General features: G+C 39.7%; 1 protein-coding gene across 2 annotated transcripts in view; it reads right to left on the bottom strand.

The window, feature by feature from the left end:
• Positions 1 to 708: 708 nt before the first annotated feature.
• LOC120533442 (zinc finger protein 239-like) overlaps positions 709 to 22,953 on the bottom strand; it is a 40,451-nt gene continuing 18,206 nt past the window's right edge. The window contains exon 3 of one of the 2 annotated variants that reach the window (XM_039760341.1): positions 709 to 2,000. In XM_039760341.1, coding sequence (XP_039616275.1) covers positions 1,228 to 2,000 — 773 coding nt within the window. In that variant the 3' untranslated portion in view covers positions 709 to 1,227. The remainder of the gene's footprint in view (positions 2,001 to 22,953) is intronic. The other variant, XM_039760340.1, reaches the window with a different exon arrangement.

Raw genomic sequence — 22,953 nt, 5'->3', positions numbered from 1 at the left:
AGACTCGTAGTCAGGGCTTAAGTGAGCTTGTATGTGCGAGATAAGCCTTAGGTGTGCACCAGCAGGCCCACCAATAAGGAATCAAGCGAGTCCCAATCACTCTATGACTATACAGGGTGCGTCAGAACAATGAAATTCTTACTGGCATGTCTACTCAGACTGCAGTGGGCTGGCGCCCTGCCCGGGGTTCGTTTCCTGCCTTCCGCCATGTGCCCCCTGGCTGGGATTGTCTCCAGCAAACCCCCGTGACCCTGTAGTTAGGATATACCAGGTCGGATAATGGATGGATTGATGGAAAACACAAACACTAAGCTCCAGGTCTTTGTGGGGAGGCAGCGGTAAGGCACCTCCTGTATTTGTGGTCTTACCAGAAGTCTATCCAGGTTGTACAAAACTCAGTTCTGCCATTTACCCACAGATAAGGGTAACTGCCATCACTTTTGTACAATAATGATTTAAATGTTAGAACTTTTTTGTTTGTTATCATGGTTGTATGTCTTGTGTAGAGGGCACCAGTGAAAGCACTTGACTCGGCCAGTAACCAGGGGAGACTTGCTGGCTTCTAAAGGGGAGGATCAGGCCCTTAAAATGGGAAACTAGTCACAAAAACTGCAACTCCCAAAATGCACTAGCAAATGCCCTTAGAGGGAGAGGGACACCTGTAAACCATGATAAAGGGCAGTCAGAGAATCTGTATAACAGTAAAATATTTATTTTAAAAATGTTCTGCAAATATAAAATGCTCAAAAGCACAAATGGATATCCCCATATATTATATGTACTGTATACACATATACATACATATATACATTATATGATTTTGACACATGGTCAAAAACAGTCCAGACATCAGAAATCTAGTGAATCACATAAAACAATACTATTCTAAAAAAAACATAAGAGAACTCGCCAACAACAGGAACAAATGGACGGACCACATTTGACCAGTGGGTCTCCTCTGGATTAACAGAGCTAGTGCAATTCAACATGGAGGAAGAGAGGTGGCCCTGCCTGCCGGGGGAACTGCCCAAAAAATACAAGGGACATATCAGAACAGAAACACACACACAGAAATAAAACTACATAATAAATGAAAAATTATACACCTAACATACATACTGTATAATAACACATAAAAAATACTTGAAATTAAAACAAATTAAGACATGAAAAGGGAACTTAAACACAGAACATTAAAAAGCATAACCGTGTCCGTTGTCAAGTAAGTCAGCATGACTTCTCTTTTGTGTGAATCTTTTCGTGGCTCCGCAGATTAAACTTCAGTGAAAACTGCTTCCCACATTCTGAACAGCAATATGGCTTTTCTCCCGTATGAATTCTTTTGTGCCTCCTAAGATTGTTCTTTTGTGAGAACTGCTTGCCACACTCAGAACAGCAATACGGCTTCTCTCCTGTGTGAATTCTTTTGTGGTTTTGAAGATTGCTCTTTTGTGAAAACTCTTTGCCACAATCAGAACAGCAATGGGACTTCTCTGCAGTGTGAATTCGTTTGTGGCTCTGAAGAGTGTTTCTTTTTGAAAACTGTTTGCCACACTCAGAACAGCAATACATCTCCCTTTGGGTGTGACTCTTTGCGTGGTGCCTGAGGGAACCCCTGTCCCGATATCGTTTGCCACATTCAGAACAGGAATACGGCCTCTCTCCGGTGTGAATCCTTGTATGGATCTGAAGGCTGCTCTTCCAGGAAAAGTGTTTCCCACATTCTGAACAGCAATACGGCTTCTCTCCAGTGTGAGTTCTTGCATGTTTTTGAAGATCTGCGCTATCTAAGAATCTTTTGCCACATTCAGAACAGCAATGCAGCTTCTCTCCGGTGTGCAGTCTAGTGTGTTTGTTGAGACTTTTCCCGCTACAGAATTGTTTCCCACATTCAGAACAGCGGTATGGACTCTTCCCAGTGTGAATTCTCATGTGACGTCGAAGCTTCCTTAAATGCGAAAATCGTCTGCCACATTCAGAACAACAGAAAGGTTTATCTCCTGTATAAAGTTGAAAAGGGGAAAAAAAATCTTATTGTCAATCCAATGCCCTATAATTGATATTCAGCAACAACACAAACAACAACATTTTTCATAGCACAAATAATACACATGTGAGAAAACACTCAAGTGATAATTCAGCCTTCTGTATTACAATTACGCATGGGCACTTTTTTTTAATTTAAGCTATATTTGTTCCAGATAAACTTTTTACAGAAGAAGTTAACAAATATGGCATTCACATACTACTATAAAAATTAAGATTAACATCATACATAAAATCTGAACTATAAATAATCACATACAGTCATATGAAAAAGTTTGGGAACCCCTCTTAATTCTTTGGATTTTGGTTTATCATTGGCTGAGCTTTCAAAGTACAACAACAACATTTCTTTCTATAGCACATTTTCATACAAATAATGCAGCTCAAAGTGCTTTACATGATGAAGAAAAGAGAAATAAAATACAAAGTAAGAATTAGAATAAGACAACACTAATTAACATAGAATAAGAGTACGGTCCGAGTAGCAACTTCCTTTTAATATCTGACATGCCTTATGGAAACAGTAGGATTTCAGCAGTGACATTAAAACAGAAAATATGCAATATGCATCATAACAAAATTAGACAGGTTAATAAATGTGGGCACCCCAACAGAGATATGACATCAATACTTAGTTGAGCCTCCTTTTACAAATATAACAGCCTCTAGACGCTGTCCTCCTATAGCCTCCTATAGAGTGTCTGGATTCTGGATGGAGGGATTTTTGACCATTCTTCCATACAAAATCTCTCCTGTTCAGTTCAATTTGATGGCTGCCGAGCATGGACAGCCTGCTTCAAATCATCTCATAGATTTTCAATGATATTTAAGTCAGGGGACTGTGATGGCCATTCCAGAACATTCTACTTCTCCCTCTGCATGAAGGCCTTTGTAGATTTCCAACTGTGTTTTGGGTCATTGTCTTGTTGGAATATCCAACCCCTGACTTCATCTTTGTGACTGATTCTTGAACATTATCCTGAAGAATTTGTTGATATTGGGTGAATTCATCCGACCCTCGACTTTCACAAGGGCCCCAGTCCATGAACTGGCCACACAGCCCCTCAGCATGACGTAACCTCCACAAATTTGACAGTAGGTAGCAGGTGTTCTTCTTCCGCCATGCAAAGTGCTTTTTGTTTTGACCAAATAACTCCATTTTCGCCTCATCAGTCCAAAGCACTTTGTTCCAAAGTGAATCTGGCTTGTATAAATGAGCATTTGCATACAACAAGCGACTCTGTTTGTGGTGTGAGTGCAGAAAGGGTTTCTTTCTCATCACCCTGCCATACAGATGTTCTTTGTGCAAATTGCACTAAATTGTAGAACAATTTACAGATGCACCATCTGCAGCGAGATGTTCTTGCAGGTCTTTGGAGGTGATCTGTGGGTTGTCTGTCACCATTCTCACAATCCTGCGCATATGCCGCTCCTGTATTTTTCTTGGCCTGCCAGACCTGCTGGGTTTAACAGCAACTGTGCCTGTGGCCTTCCATTTCCTGATTCCATTCCTTACAGTTGAAACTGACAGTTTAAACCTCTGAGAGAGCATTTTGTAGCCTTCCCCTAAACCAGGAGACTCAACAATCTTTGTTTTCAGATCTTTTGAGAGTTGCTTTGAGGATCCCATGCTGTCTGTCACTCTTCAGAGGAGAGTCAAAGGGAAGCACAACTTGCGATTGACCAACTTAAATACCTTTTACCAGTCGTGATTGGACACACCGGCCTATGAAGTTCAAGTTTAATGAGCTCATCCAGCAAAGTAATCAGCATTGAGCAGTGGCAGGCATTCAAATCAGCACAGTGACAAGGGGACCCACATTTGTGCACAGCCAGTTTTTCACATTTGATTTAATTTCATACAACTAAATACTGCTTCACTAAAAATCTTTGTTCAGAAAACACCGCAGTGCTCAGATGTTCCTAGGAAATGAAAGACATACCACTGTTATCTTTTTTGTTCAAAGTAGAGTAAATTATTATGCAGGCTGAGAGGGGTTCTCAAACATTTTCATATGACTGTATATCACTGAAACAGTAACATATTAACACAATTACCATAGATAAGTTGAAATTGTAAAAAGCATAGATCACGTGTGATAGACCCAATAGGCCCCATTTTGATAGCTATATTACAGAACTGTATAATCATTTTACCATCATAGTCTCAAAATATTATTGAAAATTACATGTTGCTCATAGTTTATTCAATTAAGGAGGAAAAATGGTGTAAAGAAGAGCATTTCATTTGTAAAACACAGCGCCATGTCCAAATGTGAAACGCTTTTTTCAATAATCAGAATGTGCCCTGACGTTCCTCCATTTAGGGCCCACTCACGCCTAAGTGTTTTCCTAGCATTTCAGCGCTGCACCAGAACAACTCTTAACTGCTTGAAAAGTTACTTGTCATTATTTTCAATGACACTATTCACACCAAAGCATTTTCGCAGCACAGGGTTTAGAAAAATTTCTACACGCAACAGTTTTCAACCATTTTTAACCAAACATTTGTTCCAGTGTTCCAATAAAACACTGGCTTTAAAAAACACATTTTTGAAGCATTTTTACAGGAAGTCGCTGCCTCTACTGGATAAGCCAGAAGAGAAGCAGATCACTGACAAAAAGCAAGTGTCATCATGGAAGGTACAGCAAATGAGGGAAGAGGTCAAGTATCTTGAAATCAGGCAACAGGAACTCAACAATAGTCCAAAGTATACATTTAATTTTAATCATGTTGAAGTTCGGCACATAAAGCAGCAGACTGCTAAAATGCCTTCTTTACGGGTCCAGCTGTATGGGCTTTGCATGTTCTCTCCTTGAGTGGAGTGATGGCTTTGAAGCTAAGGATCTGTGATGGTACCTGGAAGGTTGCCAGTTCAAATTCTCCTATTGCTAGGAGGGATCCTACTCTGTTGGGCACTTGACCTGAAAATGGCTCACCCTGTTCCCTGACCCTACAAAAAGCCACATGAAAAAGACAAAATCATTTCCCCTCGGGGATTAATACAGTGTACCAAATACCAAACTATTGGTGTATTGATCGCTACTTTAGGAGTGTTTAACAGAGTACTATTACCTGTTATAACAATAAATACTGGAAATGTGTCAGTAATATTTTTCAGTTAAGATAATATGTTTAGTCCTTTACGTAGTGAATAACATCTGCCCCCTTTTTCCATCCCGAATCTGAAACCCTGGCTGAAGAGTAACTGCTGCACCCACAAATCATTGTTTCAAAAAAAATATTTAGCAAATAAGTGAACTGAAAATAACAGATACTTAGGATTCTGTTGCTGGATTGAAAGCAGCACACTCTTGTCTGCTTGGCGGTGCGACTAATCCCTGACAAGGACTGGTGCACCTTAATGCAAATTTGCTTTTTACGTTTCACACAATGCTGCTGAGTGGCACAATAGTGCAGTAGTTGCGCTGCCGCGTCACGGTAAGGAGGCTCCCTACGTGGAGTTGGCATGTTCTCCAGGTGTGTGTCTGGGGGCTTCCTCCAGGTGCTCTGGTTTCCTTCCACAGTCCAAAAACTTGCTGGTTAGGTGAACTGCCGATTCTGAAGTGGCCTGTGTGTGGGTGTGTTCACTCTGTGATGGACCGGCACCCTGTCCAGGGTTTGTTCCAGGCCTTTCACCCTATGCTAACTGGGATGGGCTCCAGCAGGTTCCCGTGAACTTGTTCAACAATAAACGGATTAGAGAATAACTGACTGACCCAATGCTCCTGCAAAATTCACTTACAGATGAAACGTACCTCTCAGTACACACAGGATTAAGTAAATATGGTTATTTAAATATGATCTTTTGTTCAGTTCTTTTGAGTTGACTACTGCCTAACCTTTTCCTCACTTGTAGTTACCAGACGACCAAATCACACACTTGCATGATGTTGAACCGACAACGGCAGACAACTGCTTTTTTGTGAGGTAACGCAGTTTGTTTTTTTGTTTTTTTTGTGCCAAACATCACTACTTGTGTGTAATCCTGGAATTATTCACAATGCTGCCTGCTTCACAGAGAGTCCAGCATCGTCCTCTCAGCTCCCTTTGCTGCGGAACAGGGTGAACCCGATATGCACGATCACGACTGCTTTTCAATACCGTGATCGTCAGGCGTTAAAGTCATCAAAGACATCCTGGAGAAACACAACAATCGCCTCACAAAATGACAACATCACACAACCTACAAAATGCAAATGTCAATCATATTTCTCCACGCAAAACACTTGTTTGAAAATCGGCTGAAAAAAAAACTTCTAAAATACTGGAAGAATCCTAACTCTGCTCTTTTAAGTCAGCGAGTAACTGATGTTCAATCAATCAACATTTATTTATATAGCACATATTCATACAACAAAATGTAGCTCAAAGTGCTTTACAAAATGAAGAATAGAAAAATAGAAGACACAATAAAAAATAAAAATAAGTCAACATTAATTAACATAGAATAAGTAAGGTCCGATGGCCAGGGTGGACAGAAAAAACAAAAAAAAAACTCCAAAAGCTGGAGAAAAGAAAATAAAATCTGCAGGGGTTCCAGACCACGAGACCGCCCAGTCTCCTCTGGGCAAGACTGTTATATATTATAATGAAATTAGAAAAAAATCAAATTCTCAGTCAGAGGATCTGTGCAGAACTTTTTCAAAACCTGGCAGGATCTGATCAATAACATTTTAGAAAAAGCTTTTAAAGCACTGAGGAAGCAGATTCTCTCCCCTTTCCTTTTTCTTTTCTTCTCCGTTTATCTTTATTCACTTATTTATTCATCTATTTACTTATTTTTACTAGCTTTTAGTTTTACTCTGCTGTCCATGCTGTCTTTCTCAGGGGTGGGGGTTGATTTGTTTTCGATCTTAATTTTGTAAAAATTGATTCATTTGTATGGAATGTTGTGTGACTTCAATGAAATGAAAAACTTCCGAAATATGTCTGCAAAAAAGCCTTAAAAAAATAACACTTGAAAATTGTGTGAGGGGGAAAAAAAAGAATTGAAAAGCTTGAAAAAGCTCAACAGTGAATGGGACCTTGGAGTAAAGCCACTGAAATCCAAAGCATTAGTGATAATGGCTTATTTAATCATCAAAGCGAAACAAAAAAAATAACAAAAGTAACGTCAGTGTACGGGCATAGAGGAGCTCCAGGGGTCTGGGAGAAAAAAGGAGCAGAAACGAAGTCTTGGCGCCGTTATTTGGGTCCACTCTGGAGGTCTGGGAGAGGCAGGCATAGCGAGGACGGCTCAGCTCTGTGACACGTTAGTCTCATAGACACTCTCCATTATTACGGTCATGGATGTGCTATCGTTATTTAGGTCAATCAAACTGAAATACGCTTTAATTTGTGTGTTCGTGTACTGTATGTAAAAGATGTCCAGTTTAATCATATTCATCTAGCATGATACCTGGGAGCTGCAAGCAATCCAATTGGCCTGGGTGATAAGAAGTTACATTGATACGTCCTCACAGGTGGCGCAGTGGTAGTGCTGCTGCTTTGCAGTAAGGAGATTGTGGGCTCGCTTCCCAGTTCCTCCCTGTGTGGAAAAGGTTCAAGGACGATACAACAGAGGCCCCGGGTTCGATCCTGACTGCCTCCTATATTTACTGTTTTCAGTAGTGAGCTGCTCTTATTGTTAATATTTTACAGAACACACATACATTTGGTTTGTGTTTGTAACGGACCATGTACATTTATAGTACTGTACTTGTAAAAGTTAACTTTTTTTTTTTTCACTTTTATTCTCTCACTCACGATCACGATACATTCTACCACCCTAGGGATCTGACGCTGTTAGTTTTTATTTGAAACTGGGAATAACTGTAGATGTGAGTAGTGTTTTGAGACAATGGAACTGGAAATTCTCTGATCTCGACGGATAAAAACACACACAAAAGCTGGTGAATCTGCCTTCTTCGTATCTCACCGTCACTTTATTTTTTTTATTCAGTGTTCCTGCTCACGCACAATTAGTATGCACCTTATGGTAAAAAAGACGTAGGTATATATGATATTTTGGAGAAATAATTTTATGACCTGAATAGTACCAATCAGAAAACATCATCGAACTAATGCAATATTATTTGAAAACGAACAGCGTCAGATCAGGTGTGAATCTACACTGGCGCTGTTACTTAGATCAGGAGAGGATTGGGGGTGTTAGGGCGTGATCGTCATTGAGAGAATAAAACTGAAAAAAGCTAACTTTTACAAGTACCATAAATTTATACCCAATGTCCCATATATTTGTCTCTTTTTTTTTTTTCTCCGTGCTGTGTCGACATCGTGCACCAGAAGGTGTGAGCTTATTCAGTGCAGCAGGATCAACGCACATGTACTGTGTAAGGCATGCATGGTTGCCATGGGAAAAGAAGAGTGTTCATGGCTCATATTGCAGAGGAACTTTGTTGTTGCATCTTACTAGAAAAGACGATGGAAAAAGAAAACATCGACAAGCTTCTGTTCCAAGATAGCCGCTTCCCCAGGAAAGTAAACTGAGTCAGTGTCAAGTGCCCTTGCAATATAATAGAAACCACAACATAGAGAAAAGTGTGCGCATTGCAAAAGGTACACACGTCGTAAATGTAGTAAAGACGGTTCTTGCAGCACACAGGAAAACAAAGAAAGAAACAAATATATGGGACATTGGGTATAAATTTATAGTACTTGTAAAAGCTGGACTTGGTTTTATTTTATTCTGTAAATCATGATCAAAATCGAACACCCCACTGCCCAACAAAGGGCGCCTTTCCAGATATGACTCTAAGTAACAGCGCCAACATAAATTCACACCCGATCAGACGCTGTACGTTTTCAAATAATATTACATTAGTAATGTTTTCTGATTGGTACTATTTAGGTCATAAAATGATTTCTTCAAAATGTCACATATATTGTCTCTTTCTTTCAGGTGTGTAATAGAAACCACAGCATTGACAGAAGTGTGCGCATTGCAACAGGTACACGTAAATGTAGGGGGGAATGTCCTTGTGTGTGTGTGAACTGTTAACATTTGAATTTGATGATTGCATATAGCGCTGAACTGACCTCATAAACGGTCATAAAATGAATAATTCCAAATATCATATATACCTATGTCTCTGGTTTTTTTTTTTTGAATCATGCACCATTAGGTCCATACTAATTCTGCGTGAGCAGGAACACTCAATAAAACTGAATATAAAAAAATAAAATGACGGTGCGATACGAAGAAGGCAGATTCACCAGCGTTTGTGTGTCAGCTTTTATCCCTCCAGATCAGAGAATGTCCAGTTCCACTGCCTAAAAGCACTACTCACATCTACAGTTATTCCCAGTTTCAAATAAAAACTAACATCGTCCGATCCCTAGGGCGGAAGTATGCATCGTGATCGTGAATGAGAGAATAAAAGTGGGAAAAAAAGGTAACTTTTACAAGTACAGTACTATAAATGTACATGGTCTGTTACAGACGCAAACCAAATGTATATGTGTAAAAAAAAAAATATATAATTCTTTGCATTTATATAGCGCTTTTCTCACTACTCAAAGTGCTCAGCATTTGTAGGTTAAGGGCCTTGCTCAAGGGCCCAACAGAACAGAGTCCCTAATGGCATTTACGGGATTCGAACCGGCAACCTTCCAATTGCCAGTGCAGATCCTTAGCCACAGAGCCACCACTCTGCCTGTACTGTATAATATTAACAATAAGAGCAGCTCACTACTGAAAATAGTAAATATAGGAGACAGTTAGGATCGAATCGGGGACTCTTCATTAAAAGTCAGCAAATCTCACTGCTATGCCACGGAAGCTGTTGTATCGTCCTTGAACCTTTTGTGAAAGTGTTTATTTGATCTTTGGACTTCAGGCTTCACACATTCTATAGTTTTATGCTTACATTTTTTTAACATTTATTACTAAAATATGAAAAAGTTTCTGTTTTAACAATGTATTTACACAGATTACTGCAGAAGCGGAACACACATGAAATTCATGTGTTCCAAATAACGATCTATTTCCACTCTAAAACTCCAGCAGTTCACTCCCAGATAATCAAACAAGGCATGAGCTGGGAGAAGTTAGTGAACGTTCTGCGACGGTGGGGGATGGAATAGCAGGCTGCTTTCTGGTTGTCTTAATCGGCACATGTACAGGACAAAAGACGCTGATGGAGAGGTGTGAACAGATTTAAGGTGGGCCAGACTTACGAGTTTTCTCGTAGGCTCTGGTAATTCTAGTGGCAATGACAGCCTTGAGTCTGTTGAGTCTTCTCTATCAGCTTTGCACACCTAGATTGAGCCTACTTAATATTTGCCTCCCACTATTCCTTACAGTTGAACTGTTCAAGTTCGGTCACATTGGATGGTGAGCGTTGGTGGTCTGCTATCTTCAAATCTTTCCACAGATTTTCAATGGGATTTAGGTCTGAGCTCTGACTGGCCACACCAGGACATTCACTTTTTTCTCCTTCAGCCACTGTGTGGTCAATTTTGCTGTGTGCTTCGGGGTTGTTGTCGTGTTGAAAGGTGAATATTCTGCCCATCTTCAACTTACTGGCAGAACGTAGCAGGTTTTCTTCAAGAATTTGACGGTATTCTGCGCGATCCATTTTTCCTTCTACCCAAATGAGTGCCCCAGGTACTGTGGCAGAGAAACACCTCCACCACAGGATGCTGCCCACTCCATGCTTTTACTGTAGGTATGGTGTGTTATGGATAGTGAGCTGCATTGGTTTACCGCCAGGTGTACTATTCGATTTTGGTCTCATCTGACCATAAGACTTTTTCCCACTTAGCACCGGAATCTTCAAGGTGCATTCTGGCAAAGCTAAAAACGAGACTTAATGTGGCCTTTCTTGAAAAGTGGCTTTTTCCTTGCAACCCTCCCGAACAAGCCACAATTGTTGAGTGCTTATGAAATTGTTGTCACATTCACACCATTAATGACCACTCTGTTCCATCAAATCCTGTAACTCCTTCAAAGATGCCATTGGTCTCTAGGTAGCCTCTCTTACCAGTTTCCTCTTTGCTCATCCAACCAGTTTGGAGAGACGGCCGGATCCACGGAGGGTCCTAGTAGTACCAAACACTCGCCACTTCTTTATGATGGACTTTACTGTGCTCCTTGGGATTGATAAAGCCTTTGAGATTGCTTTGTCTCTGTCTCCTGCCATATGTCTGTCCACAACTCTATCCCTGAGATCTTTTGAAAGTGGCTTGACACCCATAGTCAGCTGTTTGCTGTCAGTTGCACTACCAAGCAAGGGAATGAATGCTCTAGGAACAGCTTCACAAATCACACGGATTACAATTGATCACATGGTTTGCAATGGAAATGGTGGGTACTTAAACCTGATTGAGTTTACAAATATTGTTTGGGGGGGGATCCTTTATTAGTCTCAGTATTTCTTGTTTTTAATTTTTTCAAATTCTTCTGAACTGTAGCTGTGATATCTTTCACTTTGATTTATAGATTGCATTGAGCAAGTAAAACTGGAAAAAATATTGGTTTGTGTGTTTGCATTTAAGTCTGTAAAGCAAAAAAAAAAAAGAGGAATATTTTGAAGGGGCGATTCTTTCCTATACCCACTGTATATATAGTTTATATATATAGTTTATATATATATATATATATATATATATATATATATATATATATATATATATATATATATATAAATAAATAAATAAATGCCTTTCTGTAGATATTTCATGTAACACTAACAAAACAGAGATGCAGTTACAGTATATACATTTCAATACACATACACATTACATATGATTTATACACTCATCGGTCACTCTATTTGGTACACCTGTTCAACTGCTTGTTAATGCAAATAACTAACCAGTAAATCACATGGCAGCAACTCAATTCATTTCAATGTGTAGACATTTTCAAAGACGATCTGCCGAAGCATCAAAATGGGGACAAGAGGTGATTTAAGTTACTTTGAACGTGGCATGGTTGTGTGCGCCAGATGGGCTGGTCCGAATATTAAAGACACTGCTGATCTACTGGAATTTTCATGCACAAGCAGTGCCAGTGAGTGGCAGTTCTCTTTGCGAGAACACCTTGTTGATGCCATATGTCTGAGGAGAATGGCCAGAGTGGTCTGAGCTGAAAGAAAGGCAACAGTAACTCAAATAAGCACTCGTTACAACCGAGGAATGCCGAAGAGTATTTCTGAACACACAACATGTCAAACCTTGAAGCAGATGGGCTACAGCACCAGGAGACCACACCGGGTGCCACTCCTGTCAGCTAAGAAGTGGCCACTGAGGCTACAAATCACACATGCTCCGTGACCTCATGTGGTACTTGTACCTTGCAACACATGCATCAAGGAGGTCTATCCACCTCCTTGAATGTGTTGTACTCCTTCACAATGCGAGGCCTGTTGACCTCCACAAATGCTTTGTCAGATTTGCTCCAGCGTCGAGCTTTGTCCTGAGGCTCAGTTGCACAGTTGGATGAGATCAGGGTAACAGATTTGTTGTCGTACCACTTCACAATGACCATACCTCCCCCTTTCTCCACCCTGGCATCAACAGATCCTCTGCCTCTCTTGGCAAGCCTTTTGTCATCCTCAAGCATACAACCAGCCAAGCGATTGCTACGGAGTGTCCCTATAAAGCAGATCTGTTGCTCAAGGAGTTTAAGAACCAGTGGTTCTGAGAAAAAAAAATGTCTGCAAAGACTTTGTAGTTTTGGTTTGGTGGGAGAGTTTCACACAGCTTGACCACAACGTCACCTCCCATGCCCAGAACAGTTTTTTTCCCAGTGCCACCTTCATAAACCACAAAATCACAGAGGATTCCTGACGAAGAGCAGCGGACGAAAATTTTCAGTCCCCATGGGTAGAGTTTGTCCTTCACATACTGCCTTATTGGGCTGCGTGTCCCTCTGAAGGGCACAATTTGTTTACCAACAGAGTTGTACTCCTCTGGGGTGATATCCAGGCATTGTTTGCGAAACATATCTAGCCATGGACGGATCTCCCAACACTTATCCTCATCTTGCCTGTTTGAATGATCAGTGTTGTCAGTGAAATGTAGAGTTCTCACCAGGGTCTCAAAACGGTTACGTGACATGTTGTCAGCCACGTGGGACACCTTGTGTCATTCTCCCAGTATGCACGATTTCCTGGTAGTTGGCCATAGACCCATTCGCAGGTAGATGCCAATCAGTATTTCCAGTTCTTTCACAGTGGTAATGTTGTTGTGGTGATCTGATTTTTGTACACTGTACAAATTTGTTTGCTCCTTCAGTAAGTCAAGCATTTCTGGTGTTATGAACTTTCTGAAATACTCCAGGGGAGTGGAAAGATCATCTGGAGGTGTGACACTTTGGCCTTTGAATGTGCACTCAGGGGTTTCAAAAGTTTTTTTTCTCCAAGAAAATAGTCTTTTTCCTTGGTCAGTTTCTTGTACAGTTCCTTGGTCAGTATTTTGCTGCCCTGGGTTCATGTTTGTTTGTGGTACTTCATCTAAATCATTTGACTGACTGTTTGAATCACCACACTAACTTGACTCATCACTCTCCAAGTCTTTTTTGCTGAGAGTGTAATCTGGGTCTTCATCTGAGCTATCTTCAAATCCCTCAAAGTCACTGTCATCTCCAAAGATGATGTCTAGTGAATTCCGAACGCTGCAGCGTTTAGCCATACTACAAACAAATTAATAGAATTACATTGAATTAAATTAGGACTACCGTAAAATTGTTTGTTTTGCTTACAGATATTTAAAAATTATTTTGTAACATATATTATTAATTATTTTATACATTTGACTTTGCTATATTTGTTTAAATATGCTTTGAATTGAAAAATTTTTCTTATTGTGACAAATACATCACATCATATTTTCCACGACTATGTTAAGGTTAAATGCCCAATGTGACATTAGTGTTACCACAATGTTGTCGTAACTTGTTTTATATCACACTTTCTTCAGAAAATGTTGTCAGAACATATTAAATGTAATATTTGATGTCTTACTTAAGTATGAGAATTGTTAAATTGATTGAAACATACCTTTAGTTACCAAGAATAAGATGTTTGAAATTCGATGATTTGGTCAGGTGTGGTTGCCCTGCACACGGCCATCTTGAAAATGGTGTTACATGTACCCAAATTCACAGAGTGTCATGTGACTGCACCAGGAAGTTACGAACTTGTCACTTTGGGGCCTAATGAGGTAAAATCAAGGATAATGTTGTGTGAGAAAGTTTCCAGGACATTTAAAGTCAAGGTGACACCTGTGTCACAGTGGGTTCTTATGTTATTAATTATGTGACTTTTTTATGACACACTTTGGGCCCCTTAGTGCCAACTGAGCATTGTTTAAATGCCTCAGCCTACCCGAGTATTGTTGCTGATCATGTATGCAGTGTACACACCTTCTGATGGCGACTTCCACAGGATAACATATGATGTCATAAAGCTCAGATTATCTCAAACTGGTTTCTTGAGCATAACAACGGGTTCACTTTACTGAAATGACCTCCATGGTCACCAGTGGCCTCATGTGTAAACGGTGTGCATGCACAAAAATGTTGCATATGCCCGTTTCCACGCTCCTTTCGAGATGTATAAAAACTAAACTTGGGGGAAAGTCACTTACATTTTCACGGCAGCCATCCACCTTGCGTACACACATTTCTGCTCAGTTTTGCAAACTGGCGGCACCACACGTCAAGGCAACTTTACTGATTCTGTGCTGTTTCCCTTTCTTTTTTAGATTCACAACCATGACGCGGCTTTATCAAATACACCAAATTTAATTGTATATTGCTTACAAATTTAAGGCACTTGATTGTAATCATTCTGTAACAATGTAATGGTGCATTAAATGGCCAAACTGTTATAACAACCATGGCTGCTGTAGCATTGTTAGAAGACATCACAAATGGAAGAATTAGAAAAGAGTGCATATTTAGAGGTGATGATGACTGGCTTCTAAGTCGATTTAGAGCTATCCTCTTACAGCTGTGTGCTGTGAGAATACTAGGATGTATACTTGATATCATTTCTATGATAAAAAAGCATTAAAGTATGTACATTACATTTTAAAAGATAACTTATTAACTTTATTTAAATAATGTATGGTACTAAACAAATATGTAGGGGCGGGGTGGCACAGTAGTACCGATGAGCTAGTACCCCGTCTAAGGATTGTTCCTGCCTTGCAGACAATGCTTGCTGGGATGGGTGCGACCCTAGATGGAATAATTTAGAGTAGAAGTACTGTCTCTGTCACATGTACCAACCCCCAATTCCTGTCCTTCCACTTTCTTTCAGCACATAACCAAATTCCACAAAATAAGAGTCTGTAACAAATATAAAACCAGCCGTAGGCTTAGAATGCCGATTCTTCAAAACTTTTAAGGAACACTGAAAAATCTTTGTTATACATGTTTAATTATTCCATTCATCCAGGATCGTTCCAGTGCCAGCAAGCATAGTACTTGAGGCAGGAACAATCCCTAGCTCATTGGCACCACTGCACCATAGTGCCTCCACATGCTTAATACATGCTTTAGTGGATTTCATCATGAAAATTATACATCTTCGTATTCTAAAAATTTTCAGAGAGCTGTAATATCATGAATGTAATGTATTCTGTGTGGTGATTACTGCCTATGTGCTCCTATCAGCATAAGAGAAAGCCTGTTTAAGAAGCATATAGTAATTAACGACTGGGACGGGAAACACTTAGAATATGAAGCATTTCACATGCTACTTTAGATACAATGGGGTGTGAGAAACTCCAGTAAATTAAACATCATTTATAAAATAAAGTTTACAATGTTCCACTTTAACGACAAAATAAAGCCCAAAATTAAAGTGGAAACATTGAGATTAAAGTCGGCATTTCGACTTTAATCTCAACATAGACCTTCCAAACCCCCAAGACAGTGGGCTGCAACTCACCTTTTCACATCATCTTTGACATGTGATTACTATTTATTATTTCAGGCATTGTGCAACTTTCTGAACTTAAACATATGAGTGCTTGCACCTAGTTGTGCCATTCCATCAGTTTCCTTTTGTTGCTTATACCACTTCTTAAGCCACCAAAATAGTATGTTTTTCATTGTCTCCACTTCACTGAGCAGGACTTCCATTTCGCATTCGCTGAAATTTTTTTTTTTTTACAGGTGCTTTTGCTATTGTCTTTTAGCAACACACTGAACAGAAGGGGCTATTTATATTTATTTGCATATTCAAATAGGTAAAATTCTGGGAGGAGTCGGGGTGGGGCTGTAGGTGCATGCATGTTAGTTAAAATTAGCATCAATGGGGATTTATAAAAGGGAAACTGTGTGGAGCTTTACCCATCTGAATTTATTTGTGCATGCTCACATTTCTGTTTTTGTTTGTACGCCATGTTATAGTGTGAATTCTACACATGGCGTTATACATGACAGCCCAGACCTCAATACAACAAAGCACCTTTGGGATGTGGTGGAATGGGAGATTCGTATCAAATCTGCAGCAACTGCCATATTGTCAATATGAACTAAAACCCCTGAGGAATGTTTCCAGCACCTTGTTGAATCTATGCCATGAGGAATTATGGCACTTCTAAATACAAAAGGGGGTCCAACCCAGTACTAGTAAGGTGTGCCTAATAAAATGGCCAGGAAGTGAATGAATTATATATTATAAAATGTACATTATGGCTGATTGATTGGTGCCATTGTCAATATAACATTACTTATTGTATAATAATTTCAAGTAGCAACGATCTATACCGATCAAATGAAACTAAATAAGAATTGCACCGAGTAACAGTTTAGCAAGTTTACTTACTCAGGAAGCTCTTCTTCTGAAGTGTTGTCTGTGTCAGACTCTAAACCAGCCAGCTCTTTATCACGGTCTTCTGAATTGCTGTCTGTGTTGGACTCAAAATCAGCCAGGTCTTTATCACTGTCTTCAGAGATAGCCTGCAAAACCTCACTCAAAGTGAGTTTTGGTCGACTTGAAGTCATTTCCAGAAATGTCACTGCCGGCGATATCGGAACTAGAGGAATAGTTAGGAGAAGTTCAATGGGGGCTACTCTAAAAAAAGGGGAGCAACACCTGAGGTCCACTGACCAATAAGAGGCCTGCCCCAATTGGCTCCAAACTATATTGCAGTTAGTTAAAAGAGATGGACATCAGGAACAGAAACTAGCAAAAAAGAAAAAAAAAAAAGGGGACCCCACGACACTGCAACAATTCAAAACTCAAAGGAACATTGGCCATTTCTTGTATCCCCTACATCATGTTGTTAGATGGACACAGTATAAGGAGTCAGGAGACAGACTACACATAAATAGAACCTAAAATGTGTAACATCATTACAAAGGCATGACTGCCAAACAAATCACTTTAAAATAAAAGCTTCTAAGAGAAAGCATTTCCGTGCAAAGAATGCCACGGAGGACTGAACTGAAAAGGGCACAGGGATGTCGAACGTCTGATAAGCAACCTCAACCTGGACTAGAGTCTCTCATGATTTTCATCTCAAAACACTGTTAATTAATTTTATTGTCTTATGCATTCAAAAAAGGGGAGAAGTGTGAAATTTACACTTTAATTATTTGTCACCTGCTTAACAAATTTTATTATTTCCCTACAAAGTTCCATTTTGGAGAATTTTTTCGTTTTTTTTTTTTTTTTATTTAAAAAGCACCTTTCGCAGACATGGTCGCAAAGTGCTGTAACACCATAAAAACAATTAAGATGCAGAGTTACAAACAGCCGAGTAAGTGGAACAATAAGGAAGCCCTGGTTTGATGACCTAAATGGGTGACTTGTAATATAATGTAAAAAAATCTGAAATATATTCTGATGTTTGACCATGCTCTGCTCTATAGGTGAGATTACTAAAATTATAAAACAGATTCTAAATTCCAAAAAAGAGAAAGTAAAATCGAAGGAATGCAAGAAAACGTATTGGAGCGGGTTAACAATCTTGCAGTAGCATTTTGAATATTGCATATACTCACGTATAAGTCGGGTCTTGAAATCCAAAAAAAAATCAATCATAAAATCAGACCCCGACTTGTATGCCCGTTCAAAAATACATTTAATTTTTTTTATTTTTTTACATCTTCTTACTTCCTCCAATCACTTTCTCAGACACATCGAATTTTGTTGCAGCAGAGCAGTTACCAATTTCTTTCGCTACTTCAACGTTTAATTTAAAACCAGTTTCATATTTTCTTCTGATCAGACGCTCCATCATAGATAAGGGATGCTCTTACGATAAAGGTGTATGAGGATGTGAGATACAAAAAACACAAATCAGTGCAAACGTTGCTTTGGAAAAGTTTGGGTATTACCGTGTGATCATGTAGGCACGATAGAGAGAAGTTAGGAGCACACGCTGATACAGCACATTGCCGCACCCCCATAGAAATAAAGGCTGTGTGCTCCGTGGTTACTCTCTCAAGTGGGAATTAGCATATCGTAATTGCTTGGACCAATAGTACGAGTTTTCCGCATTCGACTTATACGAGCGACATTATAAAATACAAGAAATTATACTGTAAAATCAAGTCCCGACTTATCCGTGAGTATATACGGTAGACTGAAGATGCAGCAGTGGCATATTGTTTAAACATTTAAATAAGAAATACATTCATCCGGACATGAAAAAATAAAAGCATGCATTATTATGTCCATTTGAGCCCTCGATATTGTTCTTAGGTTTGATCTAATCCTCAGATGATAACAACAAGAACGAGATAAGCATGAAGATTTAGTGATGGGTCAAACAGAACACCCAGGTTCTGGGCACAAGAAGATTTAAAGTTGAGTGAAACAGCCGAAAACTTGAGGGCTGATCTCTGCGTTTAAATTTAAAAGGGCAATAACAAAAACGTCAGTTTTTAAAGAACTGAGTTGCAAAAAATTAGCAGCTAGCTATTTATTAATTTCGCTCAGGCCTTCGACCAGAACAGTTAAACTTATGGTGGAGTTGTGGTTTTTGAAGAGCATGAACGCTGAATGTTGTTAACATAAATGTGATATGAAATATCTTTAAATGAGCTTAAAATAAGAGCAAAAGGAAAAATGTACAAAGAAGATAACACTGGCCCAAAAACAAATATCCTGCGGCACTCCACACGACAAACATACTGGGGCTGACGTATTCGCCCACGTTAACCGAGAATCTCCTTTCTGCCAAATAAGAAGTAAACCAACCTAAGGCAGTCCTAGAGATACTCGAGCAATGATTTAATCTCAAAAACATACAGTATGGTCTAGAGCAGTGCTTCCCAACCTCGGTCCTGTGGCTCCCCTGTGGCTGCAGGTTTTTATTCCAAGCAGCTTCAGTTTTTAATTGGACCCCTTGGCTAATTATGTGAACCGTTACTTCCCAAATTCTGTGTTTTGGGAACAATATAGACATTAGAAATATATATATATATATATATATATATATATATATATATATATATATATATATATATATATATATATATATATATATATATATATATATATATATATATATACACACTCAGCAAAAAAAAAACGTCTCTTTTCAGGACTGTGTATTTCAACAATAATGTTTTAAAATCCAAATAACTTTACAGATCTTCATTGTAAAGGGTTTAAACAATGTTTTCCATGCATGTTCAATTAACCATAATCAATTAATTAACATGCACCTGTGGAATGGTCGTTAAGACCTTAACAGCTTACAGAAAGTAGGCATTTAAGGTCACAGTTCTAAAAACGCAGGACACTAAAGAGACTTGTCTACCGACTGTGAAAGATGCCCAGGGTCCCTGCTCATCTGCGTGAACGTGCATTAGGCATGCTGCAGGAGGCATGAGGACTGCTGATGTGGCTACGGCAATAAATTGCCATGTCCGCACTGTGAGACGCCTAAGACAGCGCTACAGGAGACAGGAAGGACAGCTGATCATCCTCGCAGTGGAAGACCACGTGTAACAACACCTGCACAGGATCGGTACATCCGAATATCACACCTGCGTGACAGGTACAGGATGGCCACAACAACTGCCCGAGTCACACCAGGAACACACAATCCCTCCATCAGTGCTCAGACTGTCCGCAATAGGCTGAGAGAGGCTGGACTGAGGGCTTGTAGGCCTGTTGTAAGGCATGGTCCTTACCAGACATCACCAGCAAAAACGCCGCCTATGGGCACAAACCCACCTTCGCTGGACCAGACAGGAGTGGCAAAAAGTGCTCTTCACTGATGAGTCACGGTTTTGTCTCACCAGGGGTGATGGACGGATTTGTGTTTATCGTCGAAGGAATTGAGCACGTCTGGGACCTGTTGGATCGCAGGGTGAGGGCTAGGGCCATTCCCTCCTTGGTGGAAGAGTGGGGTAACATCTCACAGCAAGAACTGACAAATCTGGTCCAGTCCATGAGGAGGAGATGCACTGCAGTACTTCAAGCAGCTGGTGGCCACACCAGATACTGACTGGTACTTTTGATTTTGAGCCTCCCTTCATTCAGGGACACATTGTGAAACATTTTTAGTTTATGTCTTATGGTGTTGACTCTTTTAGTGTTCATACAAAATATTTACACATTAAGTTTACTAAAAGTAAAAACAGTTGAAAGTCAGAGGACGTTTCTTTTTTTGCCGAGTATATAAATCTACCAAGAAGTTATATGGGAATAATGTATTTTTTTTGTTTTTAACAATATTTTCATCTTGATTTTCATTCTACTTTTCTAGCTGTTCTAATTGTTTCATTAATCCATTACTTACTAATTAGTGGGTCTGACACTAGTTGTAGTTGCAGCCTTTAATTATTCCATGTTGTTTGCCTGGGTGTCTGCTCTGCTCATTTTTAATTGTCATTAATAAGATACAACAAAGGGGAAAACTGCAGAGGGAAAGGGTAAAGTATAACGAAATGAACAAAAGAGAGAAACATTTAAATCTAGAGCAAAACCAGCAATATTTCTAAATGTCTTATAAATGTAAAATTCATCCTGCTGTGCTTTTCTGAATGTAGAATAAGAGAAAAAAAAGTACGAGTAAATTAAATGAGATGAGTGCTATCAGGTGTGGTCACTAATTAGGAATCTGGTTGGAACAAAAACCTGCAATCACAGGGGGCCACAGGACCGAGGTTGGGAAACACTGATCTTGCAGTATCAAATGCTGCACTAAGGTCATAAAAAACAAGGACTGAACACTCCCGCACATCAGCAGGCATCAGAAGGTCATTAGCCACCTTAAGAACCACTGTTTCTGTAGAAGGTTGTTTCCGAAATGCCACACTGAAATGAATCTAAAATCTGATATTTATTAAGAAAAGCAGTTGGCTGTGATTTGACTATCTTTTCTAAAATTTTAGCTAGGAATGGTAGTTTATAGAGAGAGAGGAGACTTAGATTACTGAAAATCAGAGGGATTGAGATTAGATTTGTAATTGCAATTGTATCCTGATAATGAACAATAATAGCAAGTAGACCAGACATGACACCAAACTCTACAAGGCTGCGGCTACAACAGTGTTAGGCCGGGTTTGTACTTTATGCCACCAGTAGATGCTACTGCTACACAAGTGTTGCACTGTTTATACTTACGTGCACACTTTACAGAAATCTGTAAGACTCCACTAGGTGGCAGTGCGAGATATCATCACGGTGACAAAACATTCGGCTAAATTCCGAGGACACCTTGCCACAATATCACTGAAAAGGATGTTTAATAATTACATCCATCAATCCAGGAATGCGCCCATTCCGGCAAGCATCAGGGGCGAGAGACAGAAACAAACCCCTGACGCGACATCAGCTCATTGCAAGATGAATACAAGCACTCACACAGGTGTCATTTTAGCGTCACCAAATCCCCAAAGCTTCATGTCTTTGGAAGATAACCAAAGCACACTGTGGAAACCCACCAGGAAAACATGCAAACTCCAGGCAGGGAACACCAAGGACGCGATTTCCTGCGAGGCTGCAGCGCTACCACTCTGCCACCGTACCGCCCCCCACATGTGTAATTATTAACAATATTTTTTATTTAAATGAGGTTAATTACTTATCTGTAAAATGTAACATACATACTTTAATGCATTTCATCATGAAAGTGATATCCAGTATAAATCTAAGGATTTTAAATGTGCAGAGAGCTGGAATATCATAAATGTAACTCGTTCTGTGTGGCGATTGCTGCCGTCCGTTGAGGAGGAAGCCCCAGAATCTCATAGCGATTAACAACGGAGTCGGTTTTCAAAGGACGTTTATATTATCAATGAAGTAGACCATCATAAACTACAGGACTGAAGTGGACATTTCGAGATTTATGCCGAAATTTCCACTTTAATCACAAAATACACCTTTTCACTGTGTCCCTTTTTTTTTTTTATCTCTGGCTCAAATTAGCCGCCGTACATTCTGATGCCGTTGTGAAGGTTTGAGAAGAAAAAAAAAAAAAAAGACGGCATCGTGTCATTATGATGGGGAATATACGACGCTTAAATATAAAAGCACCACGAATGCATCTGTATGTCGGCATTTTGCTTCACCACATCGGACCATTCATCAAACATCGAAGCACGCACAATAATCCCGTATGATCCACAAAACGGCTTTCTGTCGCTGTGAGTCTGATGTCACAGTCCGACTTTTATCGCACTGTGCCCTCGACGTTTTGCTGGTACTGCAACTGATGCAGGCGCTGCATTAATTTCTGAGCACGAGCTCAGAGGACGCGTCAAATAAACACTGGGATTGCGTGGTGGCCATGATTGCAAGTACGTACGTGTTCAGAGCGTGAAGCATAAACCGGCCCTTAGACCTACAAGTAAGATTACTAGTAAATTTCAGGTGAAATAACTAAAACGTCTTGCACAAAGTCACAATTATGGACGTTCAAAAATAGAACAGTTCAACCTTAAGAGAGTTTTTGTGACAGTGTTTAATTTAACATGTTCT

This window comes from Polypterus senegalus, chromosome 8 (assembly GCF_016835505.1).
Source record: "Polypterus senegalus isolate Bchr_013 chromosome 8, ASM1683550v1, whole genome shotgun sequence".
Classification (NCBI taxonomy): domain Eukaryota; kingdom Metazoa; phylum Chordata; class Cladistia; order Polypteriformes; family Polypteridae; genus Polypterus; species Polypterus senegalus.
Note: the sequence above shows the minus strand (reverse complement) of the source record. Positions and strands in the feature narration are given on the sequence as shown.